This window comes from Rhinatrema bivittatum, chromosome 11 (genome assembly GCF_901001135.1).
Source record: "Rhinatrema bivittatum chromosome 11, aRhiBiv1.1, whole genome shotgun sequence".
Classification (NCBI taxonomy): domain Eukaryota; kingdom Metazoa; phylum Chordata; class Amphibia; order Gymnophiona; family Rhinatrematidae; genus Rhinatrema; species Rhinatrema bivittatum.
Window position 1 is genome coordinate 58,193,548 of NC_042625.1, and position 21,210 is coordinate 58,214,757.

The following is a 21,210-nucleotide window of genomic DNA, read 5'->3' on the forward strand; positions in this document are numbered from 1 at the left end:
CTTTGAGATTTGAAATTGTATCTGCTATCGTTTATAACGAACATTGAGTTTATGTAATCCTTCCCTGAGGAAGCATTGATGTGCGAAACATGTTGGGAGGAATAGGATATTGGAAGAAATAGAATATTTGTAATTTTATATCTGCGTGTTTGTGCTTATATATGGTTGTGGATGTTCTGAATGGTGTGATTTTATGAAATTGGGATGTCAGAATGTTGATCGGTGAATATTGTTATAGATTTATTTATTTGATTTCTATGCCATCACTCTGTATTTAGTTGTAACTGTTTACAAATATACAATCACATAAATGCAAACTTATAATCATTTAAAATTATAAAATAAATATAGTAAAAATAAAATTAAAAGAAAGCTTAAAACAGATTTAAAAACTGCAAACAATAATAAAACCTAAATCTTTTTATGTTTTAATATTGCCATAATCTGTGAGCCTTAATCCATTTTTATTAAAAACTCTCATATGCGAGCTTGAACAGCTAGATCTTTAAGTTCTTTTTAAAAAATCAGGAAATCTTTTTGCAATCTTAAATTAGAGGAGAGCGAATTAAAATATTAAGTTGTTTTGCAATTATTTTATGTATATATTTTATACATTTGATGTGTGATATATAAATTTGTATTGTCTTATTTTTTTAAATCTGGTCAGAGCAGAACAGTTATCTGCAGTTTTGAACAGTGACATCACTTCCTACCGGAGAATAATTTTAAAGTAATGTTGACATACACACTTAAACTGAATGATTTTTATTTCCCCCTCTGCTTTTTCCTCAGTTCATAAGAAACCACTTCAGGAAGTGGAGATTGCTGCCATTACCCATGGTGCTTTGCTGGGGCTGGCCTACCTGCATTCTCACAATATGATTCATAGGTAAGAGCTTCCATGCCTGTTATGTCTCCAGATATCTATTTCCTGTTAGTTTCATGCTGTTCATAATTAAGAGTACATTTACTTTCAGAAAAGTAAGTAATACAAACCCAGTCATACTGTCACTGAATCACCGTTCCATAGATAGCAGTGCTTTTGGGTGGACACTGTATGGGGAAAATGTCTGGTTTTCTTTTTGACAACTACCATCACAAGACAGCTATAGATTCCAATACCACCTGTAACAGGTGTTCTCAGAGGACAGCAACATGTCAGCCCTTACAATTGGATAACATCATCCGATGGAGTCCGCCCTGGAACTTTTATGTTAAAGTTTCTATAATGTTGACTATGCCTCACCAGGTATGCCAGCATGCCATTGTGCCATGTGTTCACATGGAGGTCCCTTCAGTAATCTTTCTTAGCAAAAATATGAAGAAGTCAACTGCAAGGGGAGGTGGGAAGGTTTTGTGAAGATTGACATCCTGCTGTCCTCTGAGAATGCCTGTTTCAGGTAAACAACTCTGGTTTCTCTGAAGTCAAGCAGGATGGCAGCTCTCATAAGTGGTGAATTCCTGGCTACAAACTGCCCCAAATGAAAAAGGGGAAAATCAAAATAGTGCCAACAGGTGGTACAACTGTGTTTTTGTTGGCAACAGGCTACCCCTATGTTATGAGGGGCAGCCTGGAACAAAAACAGACCCTTAAGAGGAGTAGAGTTGGATTCTATATCTCAAACAGATTATGCAGGACAGACTAAAACCTACTGTTGTGTTGGGAGGCCGTGGTCAAATAGTGCTATGTGAATGTGTGGAGAGAATTCCACATTGTAGTTCTGCAGATCTCTATGGAGACCGATCTTAGGTAAGCCATTGACACTGCTGTAGCTTGGATAGAATGAGCTTTGGCATGATCTACCAGAGAACAACCTGGGCATACAGAAGGAGCTACAATATGTTAGCCAATTGTATAAAGTCTGTTGGCAACAGCAGTCCCCAGTTTGTTGGTGTCAAATTATACAAAACGCTGGGTGGACTTTCTATGGGTGTCAGTTCACTCCAGGTAGAAGGCAAAGGCTCTTTTGTAGTCCAAACAGTGTAGTGCTTGTTCATATTGGTCAACATGTGGCCTGGGAAAGAATGTTGGAAGGACGATTGATTGGTTAAGAAGGAATTCCAACACCACTTTAGGCAGAAACTTAGAGTGGGGTCTGTGCAACCATCCTATCATGATAAAACAGTATAAAATGGATGTCACTAGAACAGGGGTGCTCAAACGGTCCCCAGCAAGTTGGATTTTCAGGATCTCCCTAATGAATATGCTTAAGAAATATTTGTATTCATAGTGCATGCAAATAAATCTCATGCATATTCACTAGAGAGATCCTGAAAACCTGACTGGCTGAGGGGGCCCCAAGGACTGGTTTGAGCACCCATGCACTAGAGCCTGGAGCTCACTGACTCTGTGCACTGAAGTGACTGCCACAAAAGATACAACCTTCCAGATTAGGTACTTCAGGTCACAGTGCAGTGGCACATAAGGAGCTTTCGTCAAATGGTTAAGAACCACGCTGAAGTCCCAAGACACAGCAGGAGCCCAGATAGGAGGTTTCAAGTGAAGAAGGGCCTGCATAAACCGGACTGCCAAAGACTGTACAGATATGTCTAATTTCTAAATATTGTGGTAGGCACCAATTGCACTGAAGTGAACCCTTTCGGAGTTGATCTTAAGATCTGACTTTGATAAATGTAGAAAATAATCAAGCGGATTTTGTGTGGAGCAGGAGAAAGGATCAAGGGCCTTTTGCTCACACAACAAAACAAACTTCCTCCATTTTAGTCCATAAGACTTCCTCGTGGGATCCATTCTTGAAGCTAAGAGAACATGAGACACATCCTTTGACAGATTCAAAGGCTACCGAGTCACTCTTTCAATATCTAGGCAGTGAGAGCCAGGCCTGACATTGAGAAGGCGCAACCTACTTTGATCTTGAGTGATGAGATCTGGTGAATTCCCAGCCTGATGGATATCTCCCTCAGGATTGGAAACCAAACCTGTCTCAGACTGGGAGAATCATGTTCTCCCAGTCTTCTCTTAACTTCAACTGCGTCTTCGTGACTACGGATATCTGATAACTCTCAATAAGGGCTGGCGTTTGACAAAGTCCCTCATGAGAGGCTTCTAAGAAAACTAAAAGGTCATGAGATAGGGGGTGATATCCTTTCGTGGATTACAAAATGGGTAAAAGACAGGAAAATTTTTCTCAGTGCCTCAGGGACCGGTGCTTTTTAATATATTTATAAATGATCTGGAAAGGGATATAAGAGAGGTAATAAAATGTGTAGATGATATAAAATTATTCGGAGTAGTAAAATCACATGCGGATTATGATAAATTGCAGAAGGCTTTGTGAGACTGGAAGATTGGGCATTCAAATGGTAGATGAAATTTAATGTGGACAAGTGCAAAGTGATGCATATAGGGAAAAATAAACTCAAGGTGTCCCCCAAGGCTCTATCCTCCACCCTCTTCAATATATACCTGATGCCCTCTGCCAACTCCTCTCTGACCTTGGTCTCAAGCACTTCATATAAGCAGACGATGTCCAAATCCTCATCCCAATACAAGAATCCCTATCCAAGTCCCTCAAGACTTGGGAAAACTGCCTCTCATCTATAAATACCCTCCTTACCAATCTCCACTTGGCCTTAAACACATCAAAAACTGAGCTACTCATCATATCCACCCCAGCAGTGATCCCCTCCCCCCCCCAATATCTCCTTCCCGTATATTGTACAGGATCTCGGTGTCACCATTGACCAACAATTGAATTTGAAAAAATATATCAATGCAACCATAAAAGAATGTTTCTTTAAGCTCCATGTTCTTAAAAAACTTAAACCCCTCCTCCATTTCCACGACTTCCGCACAGTCCTCCAAGCGACTATTTTCTCCAAAATGGACTACTGTAATTCCTTATTTCTAGGCCTCCCTAACTCTACCAGAAAAGGGAAGTGATTATCCCCTTGTACAGGTCCTTGGTGAGGCCTCACCTGGAGTACTGTGTTCAGTTCTGGAGACCGTATCTCCAAAGAGAGAGAGACAAGATGGAGGCGGTCCAGAGAAGGGCGACCAAAAAGGTGGAGGGTCTTCATTGAATGACTTATGAGGAGAGATTGAAGAATCTAAATATGTACACCCTGGAGGAAAGGAGGAACAGAGGTGATATGATACAGACTTTCAGATACTTGAAAGGTTTTAATGATCCAAAGACAACGACAAACCTTTTCCGTCGGAAAAAAATCAGCAGAACCAGGGGTCACGATTTGAAGCTCCAGGGAGGAAGACTCAGAACCAATGTCAGGAAGTATTTCTTCAAGGAGAGGGTGGTGGATGCCTGGAATGCCTTTCCGGAGGAAGTGGTGAAGACCAGAACTGTGAAGGACTTCAAAGGGGTGTGGGATAAACACTGTGGATCCATAAAGTCTAGAGGACGTGAATGAAGAGTGGGTGGCTCGCGGGAATGACGGCTACTACCTGGAGATAATACCCTTATTAAATAAACATACACACGGTTAATGTGTCTCCAACATTGCTCTAAGCTTCAACGGCAAGAGGAAATGTGGAAAAAAGGATTTGCATTCACAAAAGAGAGGGGAGTAGCTTGCTTGTTACGGTGGCTACTACCCCAAACCAAATAAGCCTGATACTTCACTTTCAATGCATATCCAGCATAGCTCTCTGCTTCAACAGCAGGGGGAATGAAGAAAGGTGGCTCTATATACAGACAACAACCAACAAGGACTGAATTATTTAGTCTGGGTGGGCGTGGGTGTGGCTTGCTTATTGCGGCGGTTGCGACCCTAACTAATTGGGCTAGATATTTCACTTAGATGCAGTTCCAACACTGCTCTCTCATTAATGGTGGGGGTGGAAAGGAAATTGAACCAAAAGGTTACTAAGAGCCAAGAGTAACATAAGTATGAGAGAAAAAAAAAAGTGCAAAACTTGCTGGGCAGACTGGATGGACAGTTTGGTCGTCTTCTGCCGTCATTTCTATGTTTCTATCAAACCGCTCCAAATGCTACAAAATGCAGCGGCAAGAATTCTTACCAACACCCGTAAAACTGACCATATCACCTCTGTCTTCAAAGAACTCCATTGACTCCCTATCTCCTCTCGTATACTCTACAAAACCCTAACTATTATCCACAAAACCCTACACACTCATAATATACATTGGCTCGAAGACTCCCTCCGCTTCCTCTCCGCCAACCGTCCCACTAGATCAGCCTACAAAGGTAGCCTATATACACCCTCCCCCAAGACCACTCACCTCGCCTCCACGAAAAAACGAGCCCTATCTATTACAAGTCTTGCCCTCTGGAATTCCTTGCCCCCTGATCTCCGCTTAGAGCCATGTACTCAGAAATTTAAGAAAAAGCTGAAGACCTGTCTTTTTAAACAGGCATACCCTGAATAGGGCCACGTTTTCCCTCCCTCCCTCCCGCACTACATTTCTCATTATTTTGATCTACCCTACGCCTTCCCTCTCCCCCTCCATTTCCCTGTTTTACATTGTTACCCCCACCCTTGCCCCTTCTCTCCTGTAACTTGTATTTTATCTTTTATTATCTTCATTAAACCCCGTGTATTGTACAGTACACCTCGTATATTATATATTAACTTTTGTTATCTTGTATAATGTTTCCTTGTACATTTTCCGCCATTATTTGTTCTATCCTTTGCTCCCCTGTTTCCTCCTCCCTGTTCTATGTATTTCATTAAGTTCTCTGTAAATCGATATGATGTACCCACAAATACCAGTATAGAAAAGCTTTTAAATAAATAACCCATGCTATAGTTACACGATGATAGGTTCCATATTAGGAGCTACCACCCAGGAAAAAGATCTAGGTGTCATAGTGGATAATACATTCAAATCATTGGCTCAGTGTGCTGCAACAGTACAAACAGAATGTTAGTCATTATTAGGAAGGGAATGGTGAATAAAACGGAAAATGTCATAATGCCTCTGTATTGTTCTATGATGAGATTGCACCTTGAGTACTGTGTACATTTCTGGTCGCCACATCTCAAAAAAGATATGATTGCACCGGAGAAGGTACAGAGAAGGGCGATAAAATGATAAAGGGGATGGAATGGCTCCCCTATGAGGGGGCTGTTCAGCTTGGAGAAGAGACGGCTGAGGGTGGATATGATAGAGGTGTTTAAAATCATGAGAGGTCTAGAATGGGTAAATGTGAATCTTTTATTTACTCTTTCGGATAATAGAAGACTTGGGGGCATTCCTTGAAGTTAGCAAGTAGCACATTTAAAACAAATCAGAGTAAATTCTTTTTACTCAGTGCACAGTTAAGCTCTGGAATTTGTTGCCAGAAGATGTGTTAGGACAGTTAGTATAGCTGGGTTTAAAAAAGGTATGGATAAGTTCCTGGAGTAAGAAGTCCATTAACTGCTATTAATCAAGTTAAGGAATAGCCACTGCTATTACTGGCATTAGTAACATGGGATCTACTTAATGTTTGGGTACTTGCCAGGTACTTGCAACCTGGGTTGGCCACTGTTGGAAACAGGATGCTGGGCTTGATGGACCCTCGGTCTAACCAAGTATGGCAACTTCTTATGTTCTTATGAGAAGATATGAAAAGCAGGCTTATGCCCCTTGAGGGCAAAAGCATCCAAGGCTGGCTGGCCTTGTGCCCTTTTCCTGGAACATTTCTGTTCTGAGGGGAATGTTTCTGTACTCAGAGGATGCAGACAGATCATTCTGAGGGAATTCAGACCTGTGTGGTTTGCTATCCCCTGGTCCAGGAACCATTTGTGTGGTTCCAGTGTCTGACTCAAATCTGCCAGTACATTCTCCATATCTGCCAGATATGTATATCTGTATCCCCTGAAAGATGGCCCAATTCCAATTCTGGACAGTCTCCTAACAAATGAGGAATGGTCCCGTGTGTCCCTGCTTGTTGATGAAAAACATTAATTTGATTGTCTGTCAGTTCTAATGATACTTGTGGATAGACAACATCAAAAGAACTCCAAGGCACCAAGAGTGTGGCAAAGTAACAACAAAAATGGCATTAATAGCCTAAGTATTGTAAGGAGCAAAACTGTACCAGCAGTGGCAAGAGTTCTCCAAGGCACTGTCAGAGGAGCAAAGCAGCAGCAAGAGTGTTGAACACCCCAAGGATGCAAAAGAGAGCACTGATAACATTGGCATGAATTCCCAAACGCAGCATGAAAGGGGCAAAATGGCACAAAGACATGAACATCCTAAGGCTCAATAAAGGGGGAACAAAGCATCAAAGGTACAGAAAAAAAGCCACGCATTGATAGAGGGACAAAGCAGCACTGTAAGGCAGTCTATAGGAAGTTTCCCCAGAACACCTTAAAGGACCAGTCCTTGCTTTCTGGCCCAGTTCTTCTTAAGAAACTGACTTGCAAGGGATTCTGATCCAAAGGAGTCTCCTTTCCTCGGGGATAAGAAGTCTGGATCCAGGAGGGTTGGAGAGGCCCTAGAGAACAGAAGGAAGCCAAGGGAAGGCTACCACTGTCTAGGCTTGAAGTGCGTTCTGAATCTTTCTTTGAAACTGTTGAGGTAAGCAGGACTGTTTCTATTGTTTTTTCCCTGTAATCAAACGTTTTGGCCAGCCTGAATCTGGTCTCTAGCAGCCTAAAGACTGATCATGGTGCCACAAGCATAAAGAATGGTATGAAAATTCCAAGACACTTGGAAAGGTGAAAAGCAGTTACTCACAACGGCAAGCACATCCCAAGGTGTAAAGTCTGAGGCATGGCAGCTAGGCAGAATGGCAGCAAGACTCCCAAGGTACTTTCATTCATCTTGCCATTCACATGGAAATTCTTGAAAACCCAGTAATGGCAGATAGATTTTCATAAAAATCAGCTTTTCTATCAACCCGTTAGACGATGAGTGCTCACAATATCCCCGGTCATTGAGAAGACACAGCTGGGCATGCTGGTTGTTGGGAAGAAAAAGTAATACTGAGTAACCTTGTCCAGATCTGGGCAGACGTTGTGCCCAGGTTGGCAGCAGATCTGTAACCATGTCCTCGATGGGCTCTGTTAGATAGCATGTCACAGAAATTTCTGCTGGGGTCTTCATTGCTGGGGTAGGGCAAAAGTCTCTCTTGGTAGCTTATTTAGTTATGGCCTGTGTCAAGAAAGATGGTTCTGTGGGGGCAATATGGCTTTTGCATATTGAGATGAGGGAGCATGATTGGTAGCTGCTTGTGCTTGCACCCCTCTCTGGGGTGGCCACTCCCTTTTTTGTGCTACATTCCCACCGTTCCTTAGCTGCTGACACTTCTGTTTACGCACTCTAGCTGCCAGTATCTCTTACATGTATGTGAGATGCTGGAACTGGAAAAAAAGACGCACCCCTGGATCACAAAATATGACAAGCGTGCAAGTATTTTCTCTCAGATATTTAATTCTCACTTGCATCTGCTTTTGCAAGAAATCCACTAACTGCAACACCTCTGCTTCAATTCTCTCTTGCTCACAAAAGCCATCTTAACATTTCCTCCAGAATATTTACTATAGGGATTACCCTGCCTAGATTCGGTGCTTCTGAAACTCAGATCCTTCATGGCATCCTTGTAGGGACTTCAGGATTTGTATTAGCTGCCTTATGACTACCCAGTCATGATACCCCAAGGGGCAATCCACATCCATCTGTTTCCAGAGACAGATCATGAAGCGGTGGCTGGTGGTCCACTAACCTCTGCAGCATCAGATAGGTGGAATTCCATTAGGTGTCAACATATTGAATCAGTTCGTTGTGAGGCATCCCAAACTATTTCTTCTTCTCATGGAAAAGCTACCCACCCTTCTCGCTTCAATGAAAATAATCCACTATTTTCCTGTACCTCTCTATCAGGTTCTTCAGTACTGAAATCCGGTGTTCCTTGAGTCTCAATCCTAGGGCATCCCTTACTGCAAGGTGCAGAAAGTGTGCAAAGCAACAGATCTGCCAAAAGCCTCCATCTTCCTTACCCTTGCATATTTGCATGTCTGTCACACAAGACTCTGCATGAAGACTCCTGCCTCTCTGGTCTAATTGCCAACCCTTTGATCTTATGGCTGATAGGATATTATGTGAGGTATATCCATCACCTAGGTGTGTAGCACAGCCCACCTGCACCCTGATGCTCAGTCACCACTGGAGCGGCTACCTGCCCTGTTCAGATTTCACCAGTGTGCTGTCAAGGAGAGGTAAGCACATGTATAGCATTTGCAGTGGTCCAGATATCACTTGTGAAATGCTTGCTACTCCCCTTTGCCTTAGCCAGTTGTGTTAGCATGCAACTGTGGCACTGATTGTACAGAGTAGGTATAACCTGTCTACTGAATGTAGTCCTGGAGAGCACTTTGTTATTGGAGGCTAACAGATGCAGCAGATGCTAAAATCCCCAGGTTCTCCTCTATCTGCAGTGGCTGGTCATCCAGGGCAATCATTTCAGTGCGGCATCTTTTTACTACTTTGGATGCTGCCTGCCTCTTACCCCAGGACAGTGATACAGAATACCACCAAATTTCATCTATGGTGGTTTGCTGCTGCAGATGCATGGCAGGGGGCAGTTGGCCTGCCACTTAACTGGTGGAAGGGACTGTTGGATAAGCTTGGGGAATATTCTTCCCCTTTTCAGTTCCTTCAAGCTAGTGTTGCTGCCCTTCCCAATGCCAATGCTAGCACGTGCTGCTTCTGCAGATAATGCTACATACTAGCATTATTTGTCAAATGCCCCAGTACCTTCCTTCAACATATGGCCTTACTGCAGTGAATACACTGAGCAAAATGTGGGTACTCCCTCACTTTAAAGTGATTCCAGATCAGGGATGTCTTGCATGATCTCTTCACTGCATCCTTTGGGGGCTGATACTGGCACTATAGTTGAGGTTGAAAGTGAACCATGAGGAAAAAGGCCAGGGACATTGCTAATGCTCTCTACCTGTACTGCTTGCTCTTCCTGGGTGGTGGTCTCAACACCATCAGTATCATCTCCCCCATCAACTCTCTGAAGGCTAAGATGCTACTGACTAGACCTCAGAAATTTTCTTCAGCTACTAGCTCTTCAATAACTTCTGATTTCAGGGAATCTCAGACAAGGAGTGAACTGCTGATTTTGGGTATTGCAATTCTACTGCTGCTCTCCTTGCCCTTGCCCTGCTTAGCACCAGCCTCAGATGGCTCTCCTGCCTTTTGTGCCTGCTTCAAAACAAAAGAGAGAGGAACAGGCAGTGGTGGTACATTCTCTCCCATTTTCAGTTTCTTATTGCTTGAACTGACTGGCAGAATAGGCCCAGCTTGTGAGAAATATAAGCAATACTAGTAGCAATGACAAAAGGGAGTCCTACTCCTTAACTCGAGAGACTTTTTTAGCCACAGAAAACCTCCTCTGCCTTTTCTTTGCAGTGATATGATGGAATTTGAAGTGCCTACTGGAGGTTTTGATATTGCAATATAATTTATTGATACTGTACAGTATTGAATGAGTGTGTTTGTTACAAACCTACAATTAAGTTCAGAGACTGAGTTCACATTAGTAATTAGCCAGCACTATAAACTTACCAAACAGAATTAGAAGCTTGCTAGCACACAAACGGTAGTCTCTGTCTTTCTAGGGCACAGTGTGTACAAACATGTCTGTCTAAAGCTCCATCTGCCCACCCACCAACACCAATACAGTATATTATGTGTGCTCTGCTGACTGACTCCTTTTACACACATACACACACAAATTATTAGAAACAGAGCCAGCAAAGGCTGGCAAGACTCTGGTTCTCTTCACTTCAGTCTGTCTACAGATCAACTGAATGTGCTGCAAAAGAAAGACAGACATACAAAAATCCATCTTCACTGCACTGCTTTAGTCTCCTCTCTACTCCACTCCTACCCTGCGCTCAGTGAATACATAAAGCAATGCCACTGCCTCTGCCTTTCTGTCACAGTGAGTGAGAGAACATTGACTGCAGCAGAGGAGATCAGACAAAGCCCTTTGCCATTGCCTTCTTTTTTTATGCTTTTCATTAATTCTGAGAGCTTCTGAAAAGAGATCCTTCTCTGAAAAATCTAAATTGAGTTCCTTTACACATGCTTAGACCTTTTAGTGGGAGGACATTGAATTCACTTGATCCAAATGGCAGCTATAGGCTAGTCAAAAATATGCTTCACCGTGATTTGTCCGGTGTTCTTGCCAGCTTGTCCTGCCTTGGCTCCGATGAGCTGCCATGTCACACAGGCAAGAGTTGATAGCTGTAGTTACCAGTTAGTTCCTGCTGTTTGCTCAGTACAGCTATAGACTTGAATGGGAAACATAAACAAATGAAACATACATTTTTGTTAAATACATGGGCACCCTCCCTTTGTTTATGGGGTCCATGAATGAAACAAAAATGGTCTCATTTGTGTATTTTACCCATTTGTTTCAAACAAATGCACATCCCTAATTTGTCACATTGTATGTTTCCATAGAGACGCTGTTTACACACTAGTCTGGCAGCATAGTAAGTGAAAGCCTAACCTGGTTAGTCTTCTGAAGATTTTTTCACTGTGCTGTATTACCAATTTATGGAGGGTATCATTAATCATCAATTGCTCTTATTACTATAAGTTGTTAGTATTTTGTCCAAAGATATATTGCACTGATATTTTAATTTTGTTTTTCTTTTGTTTAGGGATATTAAAGCTGGAAATATTCTCCTAACAGAACCAGGGCAGGTCAAATTAGCTGATTTTGGATCTGCATCCATTGCATCACCTGCCAATTCCTTTGTGGGGACACCTTATTGGTAAATAGTCCTTGAAAGCCTTCACTGCATATGGTTTGTAAACTGCTTTGGCGAAATGTTTATTATATTAAAGATAGGAAACAGAGAGTAGGACTAAATGGTTAGTTTTCTCAAGTGAGAAAGGAAAACAGTGGAGTGCCCCAGGAATCTGTACTTGCAGTGATGCTTTTTTATAAAAAAAAAAAAAAAAAAAAAAAAGCTGCCGCTGCACTCCTCTCCAAACAGACAACAGAGCGAAAGGCACCAGCGGGAACTAAAAGAAAGGTGCTTCCTCTCCCACAGGTGAGGGAAGAAGACACCGGTGCCAGGCGGCCTAATCCCACCCAGCAATCATCTGCTCACCCACCAACACCGCCAAAGTCACAAATTCCCGGCGGCAACGTCCTTGGTGCACACATGAAGGAGTGCAACAAAGGAACTTGCCCCTTTGTGCATGCCTGCACTTTAACAGACCATGTACTACAGGGGTTTGACAATGATGAATCCTATATCCTGGAACTAATTGATCTTATAGCAGCCTTTGACACCATAGCCCATACCCTACTGTGCCATCAATTGAGAAAAATTGGAATAGACGGAAAGGTCATCAGCTGGTTCTCCTCCTTCCTAGCAAATAAATCAATCCAAGTCAAATTAGACAATCACTTATCCGGTGCCTTCGCAATTGACACAGGTGTCCCCCAGGGGTCAGCACTATCAGCTACTTTTCAACATTTATATGCTACCTCTGTGTACATTACTAGTGGAACTAGGAATCGACTTCTTCCTATATGCAGGCAACATACAATTCTACATACCATTCGACAAATCATTTGAAAAAACCTCTTTGACCCTGTCCAACTACATGAAGGCAATTCAACAAAAACTATCTAAAAAAACAAACTGAAATTATGTGGTTAAGGAGAATTTCCACGATAATCAAATTGCCAAACCTAGACCTAGGAAATTTTAAGATTTCACCCTCAGATCAAGTAGGAGACCTAGGGATACAGATCGATGAGAACTTTTCAATGAAAAAGCATATAAGCAAATTAATAAAAACAGGGTACACCAAACTAAGAAAACTATACTGGCTGAAACTATTGCTAACAATACAAGAATTCCACACTATGTTACAAACATTAATATTTTCAAACATAGATTACTGCAACTCCCTATTACTTGGCTTAACCTCAGGACTATTAAAACCACTGAATGTTATCTTACTCTTCCAGACAGACAAGGCTGCAGCCTGAAGGGTAAAGTGTATACAGCACTGGTTAATGAACCCTCTGCATTCTTGTGAGTCTGTGTAATACTGTGGTAGAGGAGGCACCCGAGGTTTGGGCATCTGTAACAACTTTGCCTCTTACATAATATGCGTGTACTTGCGCGTGCGTGTAGGGTGTCCACCCCTGAGCGTGTAATGGTAGCTTTCTGCCACAAAACATTTTTCCCCGGTCTTACTGAAACATCCCTGCACAGACTTCAGCTTGTTCAAAGCACTGCAGCAAAAGTTATTTTTGGTAAAAACAAATATTTCACACCGCTCCTCATAGATCTTAACTGGTTACCAATCTCTGCCCGTATTACATTAAAATTATTTTTTTTTTTGTAACTTATAAAGTTTATAGACAAGGCATACACACCTTAGCTTGCTAATCTCATTAAGCCATACCATCCAAATAGAACTCTTCATTTTATTCATTAAGAACTACTTAAAGTTTTTTACACAGAGATCTGGCTGGAAACTACTAGAGAGAAATGTTTTATGTATTTTGTTTCTAGTATTTGGAACACTCTTCCTCTAAGTTTACAGCTTGAAGATTTTTAGTTGCACATTAGTTTAATTGGTTTCTTTAATTTAATTTTTACTTTTGTCTCATTGTTACACCATTTTTTTTTGGGTTTTTTCATTTCTTTCGTTATTTTAGAATTTGTATTTTAGGTTTCATTTTATTAGTTTATTCATGTATGGATTTATTTATTGTGTTAATTTTAAATTCATTTATTATAGTTTTATGATTGATAATGTTCTTTCAGTAGTGTTCTGTTAGCGTGTTTTATTGCCTATTAAGTTGCTTAATTTTTTATGCTTTTATTATAAATTGACTTGATTTACTGGAGTAAAAATGGCGATTAATATAGTCTAAGTAATAATAGCCCAACAGAGGCTGGTTTTGATTGAGCTGAAAGCCCAAAAAAGCAAGAAGAAATGGCCAGACAAAAAAGTTAAGAATGTTTTGTCCTGTAGTTTTTTCACCGTTCTCCCAATTTCTTCCTCCAAACTGTTTACTGGGTTTCTATGGGCATATTTTGTATTATAGGATGGCTCCAGAAGTAATCTTGGCTATGGATGAAGGGCAGTATGATGGGAAAGTGGATATTTGGTCTCTTGGAATCACTTGCATAGAATTAGGTGAGTAATAGGTACCTATCAATCTAATGTTGGTCATCACAATGAAATAGATATAAATTGCTTAAATGGCAATTTAATAAACTATAAAATTTTCATTAGGGAACTATACTGCTCAGTCAGACCAAGTTAAGGTGCAGTGCATCATGTCATTAGGGCTCTTTATCTTAGAGAAGAGATGGCTGAGGGGAGATTATGATATACGGTAGGTCTATAAAATGAGTTGAGAAGAACTGGTAAACATGACTTGGTGGTTTATACTTTCAAAAAGTACAAAGTCTAGGGGATGCATATTGAAGTTACTAGGTAATACATTTAAGACGAGAAATTTTTTGTTTCTCAATGCATAATTAAACTCTGGAATACATTGCTGGAGGATGGGGTAAAAGCTGTTAGTGTAGATGGGTTTAAAAAAGGTTTAGACAAGATCCTTGAAGAAAAATTCATAAACCATTATTGAGGTGGGCTTGGGGATAAGCAGCATGGATTCTGTCTACCTTTTGGGATCCTGCCAGGTACTTGTGACCTGGATTGTCCACTATTGAAAAGGGGATACTAGGCTTGATGGACCTTTGGTCTATCCCAGTATGGCAAATCTTATGTTCTTATGTAATACATAGTTGCTGCAGTACATGTCCTGCCAGGGTTGTCCAATTAGAATGGCATAGCTTGGCACACAGTGATAACACTGAATCTCTAAGATGCAGTAAAAATAAGTAGGCAAGGTGTGTACTCTGAGGTTGTGCATACAGGCCCACAACATTCTTTACTAAATAAACTTTCCAACCCCATTGCTCCTGCCACCACAGCTATGCTGCTTGAGTGCTGGGGCTTGGGAACTTCCAAATGACAAAATGATCTACCTACTGTTGTCCCATTGATCAGTGTTCATAATCCTAGACACTCAGCGAATGGCTCAAGGGTTACACTGGTTGTAATCAACAGACTCCAATAATATATATTTTTGTATACTTTCTAATGCATATAAAATTGAAAAAATACTTATCCAAAATTTATGTGAACAATTTTCCTTTCACTTCAGTTCTTGACATACAGCCCTTGTTTCAAAAATGTACTTTCAAGAGAGCACAAACTTCAAAAACAGTGTAGCTGGAGTTCTGAGTGGAGAAACTTTCCTGTACAAGCAGTCATTTTATATGCTGTAAAAAAAAAAAAAAAAATCCCTCAACAATGAGCCAATCAGATTAAGACATTCATTTCTTCCAGGATTGAACCCATATGTATTACAATGGTTCAGTGTTATATATTCAATCCTAGCATTTTAAACAATATAGAAATAGTTTTTATTTTGAAAATCCAAAATTGTTCACAATAATTCAACTGTGATTCCAAATCTCCTTCTCTTGATGATGAAGTAATAATCTCCAAAAATATCCATTGTAAATCAATGAAGTCATGATGTAAAGATATACAATATTATATAATGGGGGCTTCCAATTTCTTTAGTTTTTATACAGCTGCAGTGTTCTCACAGATATACCTGGATTGCTTGTTTAGTGTGACCCACATACATTTTAGGACAGGGACATTGAAGTGTATACACCACTGCCTTGGATGAATAGTCTGTGTTTTGATTACAGTAAACATGGAAACCCATATTAGGATGAATCCAAACTTCTCTCTGAAGTGTCTGTGAGCACTTTTCACAGTTCTGACAAGCACTATATTGGTTGGTATATTATTCATATTTTCTACAGGGAGAAGAGATTGACCTTGTCTTTAATATCCTCATAAAGATGCATTTAGAAGGGCTTCTTGAAAAATATCATGCATAGTCAGTACATGCCAATGAATACTGGATGCGAATGCTGACAAACAGTTAGTATACAGTAATTAGTATACATCCTATTTCTGAACATAATGCACAGTGGTAAGTGATTTTACTGCTGACTTAGGATATCCACAAACTAGAAATCTGTGAATTAAGATACAAGTTTGATGTTTAAAACCTTCAGTTGAAGAATATGGGCAACGAATCCTGAAAAACTGACTCACAGGCAAGCCAATCTTAAGACCTCTTGTATGGTAACTCTGAATATAAGAAGATTATTCTTTTCCATAGGCATGTGATATAATGAAGACTCCAAACATCCAGCTTTTTTTACGTATCCAAAAACTTTACCTGATTATAATGGTACACCATAGTAAATTTAAAATTGACATCCAATTAAGACATTGATGAAAGATTTAAGTTCTAAGGGCAAACAATATTGAACTTACTAATATTTTAAGGATGTTTAAAAAAAAAAAGTAATTTAAATTTCACTATCTATAAAAAAAATATATATATCTTTACAGAAAAATCACATATTTACAGGTGAAGAAGCTAGCTCAAAACAAAAATTAGCTCTGCTGCAAGTGGCATAAAAAAACACCCACTTTGCTTAATCATCTTTGCTTAATTGTTTTTCACAAAAAAATCCTCCCTGTTTTATATGAATTTTAAAGTGAAAGAAAGTCCCAAAATACCAATATTGGCAATGCCATGAACCCTAACAGAGGTCCTTTGTTTTGCTGGTGAAAAGCAGTTTCATCATGGAGAACTTAATGGGACATGATGATGTCTCACAATTTATATTTAATCACTTATCCCAAATCCTCTGTTGTACAGTGTAGTTCAATTCGAGTCACCATGCATTTTCTGATAAGTTCTGCCATTGTCGACTTCTGTACAAAAGAGATATCATCAATATATCAAGACCACAGTAAAATATTAGCCATTTTTAAATGAATATAAAAATTGTTCTTCAAATTGCCCCACATACATGTATATACCCCATGGGGTCAACATCAGATGGCCCTAGCTCCCCCCCCCCCCCCCTTGGGTTACACAGTAGAGAGGCTTTCCATTCTAAATAGCATCTCCCCAGAGGATTGCTAGACTGGATAGCTCCTGATTCACAATGGGGGCTAGGACAGAGGAGAGTGTGGCAATGTAGAGCTTCTTTTGAAGGAGTAGGGCAGATGTCAGTGTGCTCTGTTTAGGTCCATGCCTAGGTAAGGAAGGCAAAGACACTGCCCTACCAGTTCCTCTCTTAGGACTGGAGTGATGAGAGAGTAATAGAAGGATTTTTGCCATGTTTCTGTATTTTGCAGTCTTTTGACCTGTGCCTTTCTGGAGGTCAGGAGGGAACTGTATACCTCTTCTCTCAGTTCAAGAAGAGATTCCTGCAACCATCAAGGTGAAGAGAGAAGTTTTTCTGTTTTGTCTGCCAGAGTTTGGGAAGAAAGTTGTTTGTTTTTCTGCCACCTTTCCTTACCCTAGAACTGGAAGCATTAAGAATTGTTTCCAGTAGAGGCCTTTCTTCCAGGAAGGTCTGCATCCATCAGATTTGAAAAGGAATTCAGAGGAGAGAAGAAAAGGACATCTGGTGACCCCCAAAGGAATTTCCAAACCAGGGAAGCAGGACATGGCCAGGTTGGAGCTAAGGAGTATCCGTAGAGCTCAGGTATTATGGGGAGGGGATCCATCCATAGTTAGGACACCCCAGCCAACTTGGGACGATTATCATTCCACCCCATGGAGGATAAGCAAGTTCCAAGCCCCTGTAATGTAGGACACCTCCAAAGAGATAGACACTCTAAATCTGCGCTCCCATATGGCTGAAGATCCTGGATGTAACGGCATACGTCATTATTTACTCATTTAATTCTTTTGCAATCAATCACAGTAAACTTTATTTTGAACACCCATCCAATGAGTATAGCCTGGTTTGTCGGTGTATCTGTCCCAAAGAGCCATAGTAACACACACGGAAGAGATTCCATTCCAGCCCTGGGCCTTGAAGGAGTTCCTTCACCCCAAGAGACAAAAACCCGTACCCCAGGGCATCAAGGACAAGTGACTGTGACTTTAGGACTTTGCCCCGGGATTTTTATGACCTTGCTAAGATTCAGCCCATATGTTGAATTGGGGTTACATACAAATTTGCCAAACATAGGCTAAAGGAGAGCCCATTGCAATATCATGAATCTACAAATAATTTCTTTCAAAGAGAAAATAATTGTTATATAACCATCTCAGCTAATTTTAAAATAAATTCTGATGGAATACTTTTGGGGTGCTCCTGGCTAATCAACAAGTGACATAACAATTTCCAGTGAAGCTGACTGCAGAATGCTAGTGTATAAGGACTTTATATCCATCTTTATCAGCACATACTCATCTGGAATGTCTATGAATTGCTGCAACCGTCGCAGCATATATGCCGTATCTTGAACACGCGATTTCATCTCAACAAGTTTTACTTTAAAAAAAAATGCGTCTACAAAAATTGAAAGGTGCTCCAATCCCAGATACAATTATGAGAGCAGGAGGATCACTTATGGACTTATTTATCTTAGGTACTCCATAAATCACAGAAATATTTAGATGTTTTAACATTAAAAAAAATGCTACTTACTCTATTGTGAGAGCCCATCTGTTCAATTTAAGGTAGTAATTTTCCTCCATATTTCTTCTTACTGTAAACTGATGTGATGTGCAAACGAATGTCGGTATATAAAAGCATTAAACAATAAATATAAACAAAGAGCGCCTAAGAACCTATTCTGGCAAATGTAAATTAATCATATTCTGGGGTGTTGGTTATTTTATTATTTCTTAAAATAATTTGTCATGCTAGTGCTCCTACGCCATTCAATGGAGGCAATGCATGCAAATCTCTCTCTATTGTGGATATTCTGAAAGCAGACTGGCTAAGGGGATACTTCAGAGCCAACTTGGGAAACACTATACTAGCAAGCTGCGTACATTCAGGCAACTTCATGCCTACCTCATTTTATATTGGTCTGATGAAGGGGCACTGCACATGAAAACTGGCCACAATGTATTAAGGTAGTCCAATAAAGAAATTGCCTACAGCTTAATTTGGTGACATACATTTTCTATGTATCTGCATAAATTAGCATGACAACCACATTATTTTGTCCAATTTGGTTGAGAAAACATTTGAAATTTTCAGGAGTCCATTTTGTACATTGAAATAAAAAAAATGTGGATGTTTCAGATCATCTGTTAGCATAAATACCTGGATTTCTGATCTACATGGTTTGTTTCTTAACTATTTTAGAAGTTGTTAAAATGCACATTTATATCTTCTGTATATGTAAGCAGCAGCTTTGTGGGGTTTTTGGGGGTTTTTTTACATTTACACACATTTGCAAGATTTCTTCATGTTCATTGCTAATTGTGTTCTAGATGGATTATTACTGGTAACAATAGGCAAACCATAGCATATTGCAAAGAGGAGAAACATGGAAACTGAATATCCTATACCATGCTCAAAGTATGTAAATGGTTTCTCCTGTAAAATGGCTGCTCTGTATATCATCCCTAACCATAGAAGAGCACTCTTAAGATAATAACCCTTAACAGGAAGTTTAATTGAGGTAAGAAGCAACTGGGAATTTTACCAACTCTAGGTAGGTAGGTCTGGCCTGCAGTAAAAAATGGCTCAGATGACCTCAGCTTTCTTTGAATGAATACCCTAGAGTGACCTAGAAGATGAAATTAGCTTATATCATGAGACATCATTAATGAGCTATTGATTTAGGAATTAAATCTTGCCATACTACGCTCTCCTTGCTTATTTCACCATCCTCTTAACACTCCCCCCCCCCTCCAAACATGCACACCTACACCCTCCCCTTAAGTCTTTCTATGCTGATCTGACTCAGTTTTAATCACCTTTCAGGGGAACGGAAGCCTCCCCTTTTCAACATGAATGCAATGAGTGCCTTATATCACATAGCCCAGAATGACTCTCCGACACTACAATCAAATGAATGGTGAGTATGATAAGAAATCTACTTTATTTTCTATGGTTTGCATTATATCATACCAATGAAGAACTCAATAAGTTTTTAACCATCATATCAGGTTTGACAATTATGGAATATTGCAGCTAAGGCCTCATATAGATACATTTCTACAGTGCCTGTAAGACTGCCCAACTTTGTTCTGTTAGTCAATATCTATGTGGTTTTTGTATATTGGGGGGGGGGAACAATTTTCAAAGCCATGTTGAGAAAATATCCTTTGACAGCTAAAAGTACCCACAATCTTCTATAGTGTGCATATTTGTAACTAAGATGTGAGGAGGCTTTCTAAGAGACATGTTTAGGTTGGAGGAGGAAAGTAATATACAAACATAAGTCTCCTAGGGCTACTGCCCAGGAGGGAAGGGTTAGGTCAGTCTTCATAGTTGATTTGATTGTTAAAACTGTAGATGGCTGGTGGATTTGAGGACTGCCTGGTAACTTTCCTGCTTGGTGTGAAGATGGCGGACATCATGTATCACCTGGATAGGATTTTAGACTGTGCTGGGGAGGAGTTGGTTGTCGTAGTGCTGTGGGCACCAGCGACATAGCAAAATGTGGGAGGAAGGTTCTGGAAGCCAAATTTAGACTTTAAGGCAAAAAGCTGAAATCCAGAACCTCTAGAGTAGCATTCTCTGACATGCTCCCTGTTTCACGTGCAGGTCCCCAGAGGCAGGCAAAGCTCCGGAATCTCAATGCATGGATGAGTTGATGATCAGGGAAGAGGGATTTAGTTTTGTAAGGACCTGGGGAACCTTTTGGGGAAGGGGGGGTTCCTCCATAACCATAGTGGAATCTGGCTGCTGGAGCTAACTTTTAAAAAGGAGAGAGAGAAGCTTTTAATCTAGAACAAGGGGGAAAGCTGACCATCGCTCAGCAATGCATGCTTCGGGGAAAGGTATCTTTGAAGGATATTAATAAAACAGGAAAGTTAGGGCATCCCAACAGAGAGGCTCCAATAAAAGCAAAAGTAGTCCATATGTCTAAAAGTAAAGAATCACCTGAGATAAAGGATTCCAAATTATTCCTATTAACTGAAAAGCAGATTGTTAATACAAACAAAACCACACTTTGAAATGTCTATATGCCAATGCCAGAAGTCTAAGATGAGAGAGTTAGAGTGTATAGCAGTGAATGATGAGACAGATATAATTGGCATCTCAGAGACCTAGTGGAAGGAGGATAACCAAAGGGACAGTGCTATACCAGAGTATAAATTATATCACAATGATAGGGAAGATCAACTTGG

At 40.3% G+C, this 21,210-nt stretch overlaps 1 protein-coding gene across 5 annotated transcripts in view; it reads left to right on the plus strand.

Moving 5' to 3' along the window:
• Positions 1-21,210, plus strand: part of TAOK3 (TAO kinase 3) — a 194,736-nt gene that overhangs the window by 29,095 nt on the left and 144,431 nt on the right. For all 5 annotated transcript variants that reach the window (XM_029619813.1, XM_029619815.1, XM_029619812.1 and 2 more), the window contains 4 exons: positions 793-889; positions 11,612-11,725; positions 14,032-14,123; positions 19,838-19,931. In XM_029619813.1, coding sequence (XP_029475673.1) covers positions 793-889; positions 11,612-11,725; positions 14,032-14,123; positions 19,838-19,931 — 397 coding nt within the window. The remainder of the gene's footprint in view (positions 1-792; positions 890-11,611; positions 11,726-14,031; positions 14,124-19,837; positions 19,932-21,210) is intronic.